This window comes from Cebus imitator, unplaced genomic scaffold (assembly GCF_001604975.1).
Source record: "Cebus imitator isolate Cc_AM_T3 unplaced genomic scaffold, Cebus_imitator-1.0 Scaffold135, whole genome shotgun sequence".
Classification (NCBI taxonomy): domain Eukaryota; kingdom Metazoa; phylum Chordata; class Mammalia; order Primates; family Cebidae; genus Cebus; species Cebus imitator.
In genome coordinates, this window is record NW_016107450.1 from 3840141 (window position 1) to 3851482 (window position 11342).

Consider the following 11342-nt stretch of genomic DNA (forward strand, 5'->3'; position numbering starts at 1 on the left):
TTTAAGAGATAAGTCTCACTCTGTCACACAGGCTGGCATGCAGTGACACCTTTTTTCCTCACTGCAGCCTCAAACTCTTAGGTTCAAGCGATCCTCCTGCCATAGCTCTCCTGAGTATCTGGGACTACAGGTGGGTACCACCAGGCCCAGCTAATGTTTAATTTTTTGTAGAGAAGTGGTCTATGTTGGTCAGGCTAATCTTAAACTCCTGGCCTCAAGTGATTCTTCTGCCTTGGCCTCTAAATGTGCTGGAAATATAAGCGTGAACCACCAAGCATGGCTAGAATTACTACAGGCAGTAAGTCACTCATTCTAAATTGAATATGTGTTTCCATGATTATCAACTTCTTTTCATCTATACATTTATAAGTTGATAATTAAAAATTGACATGCAGCCAGGCACTGTGGGTCACACATGTAATCCAGTACTTTAGGAGGCCAAGACAGGTGGATCATGTGAGACCAGGAGTTCAAGACTAGCATGGGTAACACAGGAAAGACCCCATCTCTACAAAAAAAAATAAAAATAAATTAGCTGGGTATGGTGGTGCTTGCCTGTGATACCAGCTACTCAGGAGGCTGAGGTGGGAGGATCACTTGAGCCCAGGATGTAAGGCTGATGGCATGATCGTGCTACTGCACTCCAGCCTGGGCAACAAAGTGAGACCTGTCCAAAAAAAAAATACAAATACATGTTTTATTTTCTTTCACTATGCTTCAAAAAGTAAATCAAGAGGCAGATTAGAATAAAATATATTGCTAAAAGTAATAGGAAACTTGGCTGGCACAGTGGCTTACACCTGTAATTACAGCACTTTGGAAGGCCAAGGCAGGCAGATTACCTGAGGTCAGGAGTTTGAGACCAGCCTAAGCAACATGGTGAAACCCTGTCTCTACTAAAAGTACAAAAAAATATTATCCAGCTGTGCTGGCAATGCCTCTAGTCCCAGCTACTTGGAGGCTGAAGCACAAGAATCGCTTGAACCCAGGAGGCAGAGGTTGCAGTAAGCCAAGATCGTGCCACTGCACTCTAGCCTGGGCAAGACAGTGAGACTGTCTCAAAAACAAAAGTAACAGGAAACCTAAAGTCTATAAAATGTCAAAGCATTAGACAAATGGCGTCAAATCTTTATTATTCAAATATATGTAATCAATGAAATTTGAAAGCTTTTAGAAAAAATGATTTTCATCTCTATTTAGAGATGCTCTCACAGCTTAGTGCATGTCAGGGTGCACATCCTACCACTCTGACTGACATAATAAGCAAAGGAAACACTTCCTCAATGAACAAATAAGCTGACTCATTTCTCCATCACTGCATCACACGAGGTGGGACAACATTTCTTGCTGAGACCCATGGAGCAACTTCCATAACTGAACTCTTCTTCCAAATGCAAACTACTTGAGAGATAGAGGGGTGGCAGCGTTAATCACCTCTGTCTGAAGGTGATTCAAGTGGAGAAGTAGATGAGGATGTCTTCCTTCGAACTAGGGTGAGGTGTACCACCTGCCCTGCATTTCGTAATACTTCAACAACATCCTGGTTGGCAAAACCCTGAATGTTCACACCATCGACCTAAAACATCGAGAGAAACATTAAACAGAGGTTTCAAGTTAGCTATTATTTTTAACTCTGGCAACAATGAATAAAATGAAGCAAATCCTTTCATTCCAAATATAAATTATTTAGGCCAGGTGCGGTGGCTCACATCTGTAATCCCAGCAATTTGGTAGGCCGAGGTGGGTGAATCACCGAGGTCAGGAGTTTGAGACCAGCCTGGCCAACATGGTAAAACCCTGTCTCTATTAAAAATACAAAAATTAACCAGGCGTGGTGGTGCGCACCTATAGACCCAACTACTTGGGGGACCGAGGCAGGAGAATCGATTGAACCTGGGAGGTGATGGTTGCAGTGAGCCAAAATTGTGCCATTGGACTCCAACCTAGGCGACAGAGCAAGACTCAGTCTCAAGAAATAAGTAAGTAAGTAAATAAATAAATAATTTAGACTTTAGGATGTATTTTTTAAATGAATAAAGATGTAAAACTAGTAAAACATGCTGAGAAACTTCCTCACACACTAGAAAGCAAATTCAAATTTGTACTCCTGACTTAGTCACTTAAACTAATAGCCTGAGAGATATAAAGGATTTTAATCTCTGATGTAATTCGAAATTCAAAAGGCCATAAAAGATGGTCAGTTATTACATACAGCTCTCAAGATGTATTAATAGAAACCATTATTACCAAAACTAAAGAGGTCATCTAATACTTCATCCCTGTATTCACACCACATGATATTTTCAAGAAACACATTGATCTCCCTCCAGTAGGTCTTCCATCTTTCTGAAAAAGTATTCTTTTTTAAGAACAGTATTCTTAATCTATGTCAAGCCCAATTCCTGAAGTCTATCAGAACCAGTAGGCTTCCTCTCTCAATCTTCTTTGTGCTAGCTGTAAGTATTTCAACTGTCCCATAAGGCTTTTAAAGCCAAGAGTCATGAAATGTGCTGCCTTAGACAGATTTGAAGGGCAAGGATTCAAATCATACCACCCAATATTTGTTTCTATGTTAAGCAATGTGTGTGTATACATGTGTATAGACATTAATACGTATGTATACATAAACTGAACTAATTTCTACTAAATGGGGGAAAGGCCAGTTTTAATTGATAAAAGGTTATTATTATATTCTCAGATATGTAAAATATCTCAATTTTAGTTGTACGCATAATTATTGCTAACAGAAAAACTACCTTCACAAAAAGATAAAAAGAGCAAGTTAACGGTCTATTCATTATACATAAAATGGGTGAGTTCGAAGAACACAGTGTGGTACTCGAGTGTTTTCTAGAAAAATGCTAGAACATCTTTCAAACATATATGTATAGAAAAATATATTTTTTGTACCAATATGTTTAGTGAATCCTTTCTTCACTGACAGTGAAAAAAAATTAAATATAAGAAGAGTCCAAAATAATGAGATTTCACTGTCCAAGCTTAATTTTTAAAAACCTTTATAAAATTATATTAAGCCATCCTCCTCTCACATATATATTACAATAACGATCAGTCTTTTTTCAACTAGAATCAAATCTAAAACAGAGGCTAGTTACTTACAGCAACTATTTTGTCATTCACTTGAATGTTGCCATTGTGGTACGCAGCACTGCCAGGTATTATACTTTTCACATAAATCCCTGGAGCTTCCCCTTAAGGTGCACAGACATACAGAAAAAGGAAGAAAATTCTAATTAGGGCTTGATTGCAAAATTTGTATCAAGAGGTTAATTAGTTAACAGGGTTGACTGGAGGTTTGATAAATACTATTTTGAACACAAGCAGAGAAATTGATGGATTACTTCAAACTGTCACCATCTCAAGTGACCTGAATTCGAAATGATTTGACTGATGACTACTCTTCTGGAAAAATAATCAGTAATGGAACCCTGATGAAATGTACTCTAATCTAAGCTGAAATTCAGAGTCCAGAGTAAGTCTGACTCTCTCAGTTTGTCTCTACTCTTACTGCTGATGTGGAATAAGACTTCATCATTTTCTTTTTCTTTTTTTTTTTTTTTTGAGATAGAGTTGCTCTGTCACCCAGGCCAGAGTGTAGTGGTGCAATTTCAGCTCACTGCAACTTCTGCCTCCTAGGTTCAAGCAATTCTCCTGCCTCAGTCTCCTGAATAGCTGGGATTACAGGCCCACACCACCACATCCAATAATTTTTGTATTTTTAATAAGACAGGGTTTCACCATGTTGGTCAGGCTGGTCTCGAACTCCTGACCTCGTGATCTGCCCACCTCGGCCTCCCAAAGTCCTGGGATTACAGGCGTGAGCCAACATACCCAGCGATTTCATCATTTTTTTACAATATCTATGACAAGAGTCTCCTAGGTTCTCCTGGTTATATTTAGTTCACTGCTCATGTGAGCTTCGCAGACACAGAAATAAGAAAAGTACACATGATTTCTTTTTTATTTGAGACAGAGTTTCGCTCTTGTCCCCCAGGCTGGAGTGCCATGACTTTGACTTACCAAAAGCATTCTTCTTTTCCATTCATAACTCAAATGCCACCTTCTTTGTGAATTCTCCCTTTCCCTCTGACAAACTCAGTATGTCATCTGCCATACCATGATAGTTTGCTTGATCCCCATATCTGCAAATTTCACATCTGCAGGATGTGAACCACGTGTGGTGGCAGGCACCCAAAGTCACAGCTACTGGGGAGTCTGAGGCATGAGAATCACTTGAACCCAGGAGGCAGAGGTTGCAGTGAGCCGAGATCATGCCACTGCACTCCAGCCTGGCAACAGAGTAACACTCCATCTCAGAAAAAAAAAATAATAATAATTTTTTTTAAAAAGAACTAAGTGCTGCTTACATGTTTCTCCCTGAACAGACTTATCTTACTCATTTTTACTCTCTCCAGAACTCCTCAAAAGTCCAATGAATAGAATAGAGCAAAAATGATTTTCAAAGACTACTTGCTAGAAAGTATGTTGAGACGGGACACAGTGGCTCACACCTGTAATCCTAGCACTTTGGGAAGGGGGGGTGGGCAGATCATGAGGTCAGGAGATCAAGAACATCCTGGCCAACATGGTGAAACCACGTGTCTACTAAAAATACAAAAATTAGCTGGGCCTGGTGGTGCATGCCTGTAATCCCAGCTACTCAGGAGGCTGAGGCAGGAGAATCGCTTGAACCTGGGAGTCGAAGGCTGCAGTGGGCTGAGATCACGCCACTGTACTCCAGCCTGACGACAGAGCTAGACTCTGTCTCAAAAAAAAAAAAAAAAGAGCTTTTGAGGGTAAAGAAGTAAAATGAGCCGGGTGTGATGGCTCACGTTTGTAATCCCAGCACTTTGGGAGGCCAAGGCGGATAGATTACCTGAGGTCAGGAGTTTGAGACCCCTGGCTAACAGGGTGAAACCCTGTCTCTGCTAAAAATACAAAAATTTTATGGATGTAGTGGTACATGACTGCAGTCTCAGCTAATTGGAGGCTGGGGTGGGAGAATCTCTTGAACCTGGGAGTTGGAGGTTGCAGTGAGCCAACATTGCGCCACTGCACTCCAGCCTGGGCAACAGAGTGAGACTCTGTCAAAAAAAAAAAAAAAAAAGGAAGAAGAAGCAGCAGCAAAATAGTAAAATGATACTTTCCTTTATTCAGCAATATAAACATTAAATTTTTAAATTCACCTTCACTTAGGAACTAAACCACTAACCATTCACTTTCACTTAGGAACTAAACCATAAGTTTACGAACTAAATCATGATTCCTCTAACCAGACTTAGCCTATTAAAAACTACTTCATGTGTTTTTTTGCGACATTATTATACAATCCACACTTAGCTCTTCTGAATGTCATTTAAATTCTGAACCTAAATAAAGGTGGCACTTAGAATCTAAAGATTTGAAAAAAGATATTTCATCAGGCTAAAATAGCACAAGGTGGTCTGACATGAATTTCATTCAGGACTTTGAATACATTAGCACTCTTAATCCTTTCACCTGCTGTAAGTATGCAAAATAACAGTGTTTTTTAGGAAATTAACTCTGTAATCTTGCTATTAAAAAAACTAGAACATTTTATAACTCTGAATTTTCATATTATTAGCAAATATTTGCGGAAAGGCTTATTTTTCTTACCCTAATAATTCTCTTACAATAAGGGAATAAATCTTATAGTGAAAGCTATCAAAGCTTTGCAGATAGGAGTTGAGGGAGTTTCATTCAGAGATACTTTAACTGTGTATTTATTCTCACAGTTTATTCCTTTTATAGGAAAGGAAAACAGTTCTAACAAAAATGCTTGTTTTAACTTATTTTTTTAGTGATAAAACATAATAGTCATACTTTAGGAACATTCACAATATGAAATATACACAGTAATCAATTTACTTATCACAAATCTAATCTATCATAATACGTTAACAATATTCACAACATATCTATTTTACAAACAAAGAAGGTACAATTCAAATATTATACACTGAGCTGACCAATTATATTTTTTTGTTAATGACTATCAAGCCAGCTATAAAACTATTGAGATAAAAATGTGATTCTGTAATCACTGAGAAGTGACTGGCTGCTATTATAGATTCATGGTTTTATGGTTCAAGATTTAAATTAAAATCTGCAAGTATTTAATTTTACTATCTAGAAACCTTAACATCCTTTACAATTATTTCCAAATATAAAATAGAAATTATTCATTTTTGGGGTGAGGGTTTGTGGTGCTCCCTGAGCTATCTTTCCTGCGCCAAGATGCTTCAAAGTTTTATTAAAAATATGTGGCTCCCCTTGAAACCCTACTATACCCAAGTTTACCAGGAGATTTGGGTAAGAATGGGGCTGATGGGCTTCATTGTTTATAAACTCCATGCCGCCAATAACAGATATAAGGCTGAGAAAGCCGCAGCTTCTGCTCGTGATCATCATTAACCAGCTTACTTGGAATACATGTGAAAGAAAACGTCAGTCTGCCTATAAATTTGAGCAAGCCATGTTAGAAGGGGCGCATGGAACATCACTATACACTCGTATGAGTACCGTTTACTTCATGGCATGAATAATGGATCTGTGAGATGCTCAAAAAAAAAAAAGGAAGAAAAAAAATTATTCATTTACCTGTATGAGATGTTCCAACATAGCCAACAATTCTAATTCCAAGGCTCTGCCCATCTTTTTTAACAAGCTCAACATCGTAAGTTTCAAAAAGAGAAGTGTCCTAAAAAGAAAAACCAAATTTAATGATACATGCTTAGTTGAATACTTGTGTGTACATAGTCAATCTGTGCAAGGTTTGTCAAGGATTTTCCTAGCATCTATGGTAGGCAGAATTGTAAGATGGTCCCCATGACCTTCAATCCCTGGTGCTACTCCCATATCAACACCATATTACATGGCAAAAGGGAGATTATCCAGGCAGGCTAACCTCATCACTACAGCCCTTTAAAGGCAGTTTTCTCCTGCTGGTAGCAAAAGGGAAAATGAAAAAGATCTGGCCGGGCACGGGGGCTCATGCCTGTAATCCCAGCACTTTGGGAGGACGAGGTGGTCAAATCACGAGGTCAGGAGATCAAGACCATCCTGGCTAACTCGGTGAAACCCTGTCTCTACTAAAAATATAAAAAATTAACCCGAGACGGCGGCGTTCTTGCTGAGACACATTAGTCGTCATTGCCTCCGAAACCACTTTAGCCCTCAGCTCTGTGTCAGAAATGCTGCTCCTTTGGGAACCACAGCCAAAGAAGAGATGGAGCGGTTCTGGAATAAGAACACAGGTTCCAAACGTCCCTTATCTCCCCACATCACTATCTACAGTTGGTCTCTTCCCATTGTGATGTCCATCTGCCACCGTGGCACTGGTATTGCTTTGAGTGCAGGGGTCTCTCTTTTTGGCATGTCAGCCCTGTTACTCCCTGGGAACTTTGAGTCTTATTTGGAACTCATGAAGTCCCTGTATCTGGAGCCAGCACTGATCCACACAGCTAAGTTTGCACTCGTCTCTCCTCTCATGTATCATACCTGGAATGGGATCCGACACTTGATGTGGGACCTAGGAAAAGGCCTGAAGATTCCCCAGCTATACCAGTCTGGAGTGGTTGTTCTGGTTCTTACTGTGTTGTCCTCTCTAGGGCTGGCAGCCATGTGAAGAATGGAGGTTCCCAGCATCATCTTCCTACACATTATTACATTCACCCATCTTTCTGTTTGTCACTCTTATCTCCAGCCTGCGAAAAGTTATCCTTACTCATTTAGATCCTTTTGGGCTTTCAGATCCCCTTGGAGCAGTAGAGTACCTTGTAGACCATAATAGTGGAAAAGGGTCTAATTTGCCCCTTGTTTCTAAAGATGAGGTGGCTGCAAAAACTCCCCTTTTATGCCCACAGCTTGCCTACTCTGGGCCTAGAAGCAGTTATTCCCTCTCCATATTGGGCTTTGATTTATGCTGAGGGTCAGCTTTTGGCTCCTTTTTCCTGAGACAGTGGAAACAATGCCAGCCCTGTGGCTTCTGCCCTGGGAACTGGGGGTGAGGCTTTGGGTGCCACTGCCTGTGGGTTGCTGGCTTAAAGGACAATTCTGTTCATTGGTGAGAGCCCAGGCCATTAACACCTACGCAGTGTTATTGAAAGAAGAGAGGTGGGGGTGGAGGGGAATTAGTCTATCCCAGCTAGAGAGAGATAAAGAGGGCTAGTTAGTTCTTAGAGCAGCTGCTTTGAGGAGAAAATATATAGCTTTTGACACAAGAGGAAAATCCAGAAAATTATCATTGAACATATTAAAGGTTATTTCTTTTTCTTGCATTTCCAGAAAAGCCTCCTAATTTTATGCTTTCTTATCCAAGTCATATACCATTTTTTTCTGAAATTGAATTAAAATTCTCATTTTATCTTTGACTCTCCTTGAAATCTAGAGAAACCAAGAAAATGGCTGTTGGGAAGGGATCAATTTCCTCCTCTTCCCTTTGGTCTTCAGTTTTCCTACATCTCATAACTGGAAAAATTTTCAGGGAAATCAAATAGAACTTAGCCAGAGATTTAACTATCACAGAGAAGCCTCAGAGAAGGAAGGAGAAAAAGAAGTGATGCATGTAGAGTGCTTTTGAGTTATTACAGGCACCAAAATCCCATTCAGGACTGATTATAAGCTTGATGGTATAATACAGCAAATTATGATTCAGTCAGGGGCACAGAGGACTAGTGTTGGTGATAGCTAAGGGATGATGACCTGAAGATACAGGCTTGGGGAGAAAGGAGAATAGAGATTAAAAAAGAGACGGGATTGTTGAAAACCTGGCAAAAAATGTATAACGAGAAAACTTGCTGCTTTTAAAATCCATATAGGCCAGGCCTTAGCAGGTATGCTGTTTGATAGTTTTCGGAAACTCTGGAATGACCTATCTCATCTGTCACTTTGAGTTGTTGGCCAACCAGTTAAAGCGTGGGTTGAAGAGGGGAAACAGTAACTGGCTGGTGTCAGTTGGATAGGAAGACCTTACTTAAGGTGCGGACCTGCTGCTTCAATAGTCTTCATTCAGTGTCCCAAATAGTATTTGGCTTTAAGTAATGATTGCTTTTCTGTTTTTACTAGAGGGGCCCTGGGAAGTCTTTGTACCTTTCCTCCATTTTAAATGAGCTGTTCTCTACTTTGTCCTTGGAATTAGGGACAAGTGATCATGAAAGAACACTTCGTCATTGGGACTGGGAAAGGTTTGGCAAGGGCATTAAATTTAACAGCCAGTGCCAGGAAAATGTAAAATGAGGTCAATGATAAACAGATGTTGGCGGCTAGAAAATGGGTAGGGCAGATGAATTTTTTGGTGCTTTCTTACCATTTCGGTGTTTGAAGCATGGTAGTGGGTGGGTGGGAGGTGAGACAGATCATCATGCCTTAAATTTCTACTTACCATCTTTGTTTTTCTTCTCTGTCTTCCAATCACTTTAATATCTTCAATTTTCAAACTATATTTGTACTTATGCTTAGATACAAAGTCTTACATAAGCTAGTATCTTCTCCTTTGGCTTTCTCTACCTTTTCTTCCCCACCTCCAAACACACATACACATACTATGTTCAACAATTCTGTTTCTGATTTTGAAGTCATTAATTATATGTGCTCAGGATAAAAAATGAGTGGGTAGAGGTGAGGGACTGGTTTTTTGAGATTCTGCCTTCTTTCCATGATTCAGACCAACTTTCTCTTGGTCATTTCTGGAGTATAACTGACTCAATTCTTGTAAAAATGTGTTACACCCAAACCACGGTATGTTCTTTTCCCTACTTTATTTTCCCCCACCTTCTTTCCCCTAATTGTGTTACAAGAGGCAGCCATAGCAAGAACAGAAAATCCAGATCAGTAAAAGATTCAACAAAAAATGTTTATTTTCCAAATTTGCTTTTACTCCCACCCCAAAATTTCCCTGTTCTACAGTTCTGCCTGGGGGCTCTTGTTTATTTCACTCAGTTGCTATACAGGTTTTTCAGTGTGTGGCTACCTTGTCCATATGAAGTTTAAGGTTTGTGTTTCTGGACCTCAGCTAGCTTAGGCCCTGCCTAGAGTTCTAGCATATGTGGACTTCTAGGTGGGCTGTTAGGATTTTGCTGGGCTTTGGGGACCTGGAGTATGACCTGCAGAGGGGTGTGAGCTTTGGAGTTCATCTGGGGAATTGAGGTTGGCAGCTGGGGAGCGTGGAATTACGGTTGGACTTGGTGCTTGTTGTACAGTCTTTGTGATAGACTTCTTCCTGAGTGTCTTCTGACTGTCTGGATCATGGGACTGTCAGTGGTAGAGTGGAATAGACAGTCATGTCTCTGGTCAGGCCCAGATCATTCCCAATGTACCTCAGGATTCGAACTCCCTTTCTCCCCATACCATGGGCAGTAGATCGTTTCAAATAAGAAAATTGAAATTTGATTTCTCTAATTACCCACCCCCACTTTGAGATTAGATCATTTTCTACTGTTCGGGGTAAGATGTCCTTAGCCCATTCCTTCAGGCCTCAGAAGGTGATTAGGGACTAGTCAGGATAAGATGAATTGGTTAGAGGTCCCCCCTGCTGGGATAGTGGTGGCATAACAATATACATTTTTTGAGATTGAAATGAAATTGAGAACAGGGTTTGGGGTTAGATGGGAAGAATAGATACCTTGCCTAAGATTTCAGGACGCAGCCCATTGGAGGCCTTGAGTAAATCAGGATTTTTCTGTATCCATTTGGTAAGGGAGGCAGCACCAGCAGTTGTACGGGAGGTCAGCGTCACCCGAGCGGGGGGTATCTTCAGAGGCATTTGCCAGGTGCCCATGAAGGAACCCCAGGGATTTGCCTAAAGATGAAAAGGGATACCTCAATAGGGCTTCTCACTCCAAGTAACTGACCAATTGACAGAACCTCTGTTCATCTTATTTCCATTCTTTACCTTCAGGAATGCATGGTTATGAAACAAGACTGAAAGCATAATCTTCCCACTCTTCCTTACCCACCTCCCTCATTTAGGCTTTGCAGGCCTAATTTTTTCATCCCCTTGCCTCTGCCAAATTAAATTCAGCATCCTTAGGCTGGGCGATGTGGCTTATGCCTGTAATTCCAGCACTTTGGGAGGCTGATGCTGGGCTGGCAGATCACAGGTCAGGAGATTGAGACCATCCTGGCTAACACGGTGAAACTCCGTTTCTTCTAAATATACAAAAATTTAGCTGGGAGTTCCAGCTGCTCGGAAGACTGAGGCAGGAGAATCACTTAAACCCAGGAGGTGGAGATTGCAGTGAGCCGAGATTGCACCTCTGCACTCCAGCCTGGGCAACAAAGCGAGACTCTGTCTCCAAAAA

The 11342-nt window shown here is 40.6% G+C and overlaps 4 protein-coding genes across 4 annotated transcripts in view; 2 read left to right on the top strand and 2 right to left on the bottom strand.

Moving 5' to 3' along the window:
* PATJ (PATJ crumbs cell polarity complex component) overlaps positions 1 to 11342 on the bottom strand; it is a 413527-nt gene that overhangs the window by 358097 nt on the left and 44088 nt on the right. The window contains exons 8-10 of the mRNA XM_037743097.1: positions 6643 to 6742; positions 3121 to 3212; positions 1435 to 1576 (exon numbers count right to left, since the gene is read on the bottom strand). Coding sequence (XP_037599025.1) covers positions 1435 to 1576; positions 3121 to 3212; positions 6643 to 6742 — 334 coding nt within the window. The remainder of the gene's footprint in view (positions 1 to 1434; positions 1577 to 3120; positions 3213 to 6642; positions 6743 to 11342) is intronic.
* On the top strand, positions 6238 to 6456 carry LOC119473142 (ATP synthase subunit ATP5MPL, mitochondrial-like). The gene has a single exon (XM_037743133.1). It carries the CDS (start codon positions 6280 to 6282, stop codon positions 6454 to 6456), a length of 177 nt encoding a protein of 58 aa, XP_037599061.1. The 5' UTR covers positions 6238 to 6279.
* Positions 7154 to 8414, top strand: LOC108313212 (succinate dehydrogenase cytochrome b560 subunit, mitochondrial-like; the record flags this gene model as incomplete). Its single annotated transcript, XM_037743134.1, has 1 exon — positions 7154 to 8414. A coding segment is annotated over one exon (516 nt), but the record flags the coding sequence as incomplete, so codon positions are not given.
* Positions 9875 to 11025, bottom strand: LOC108313265 (protein Flattop-like). Its single transcript, XM_017541596.2, has 2 exons — positions 10664 to 11025; positions 9875 to 10293 (listed from the first exon to the last, which is right to left on the bottom strand). The coding sequence occupies exons 1-2, from the start codon at positions 10817 to 10819 to the stop codon at positions 10108 to 10110; spliced, it is 342 nt and encodes a 113-aa protein (XP_017397085.1). The 5' UTR covers positions 10820 to 11025; the 3' UTR covers positions 9875 to 10107.

What these genes read in the sequence shown, in the direction of transcription:
- LOC108313265 (XM_017541596.2), bottom strand. Translation starts at nt 10,819, where the DNA reads ATGGGCACCTGGCAAATGCCTCTGAAGATACCCCCCGCTCGGGTGACG. An exon ending in GTCCTGAAATCTTAGGCAAG is followed by an intron (nt 10,294 to 10,663) that starts GTATCTATTCTT and finishes TACCACTGACAG; the next exon opens with TCCCATGATCCAGACAGTCA.
- LOC119473142 (XM_037743133.1), top strand. Translation starts at nt 6,280, where the DNA reads ATGCTTCAAAGTTTTATTAAAAATATGTGGCTCCCCTTGAAACCCTAC.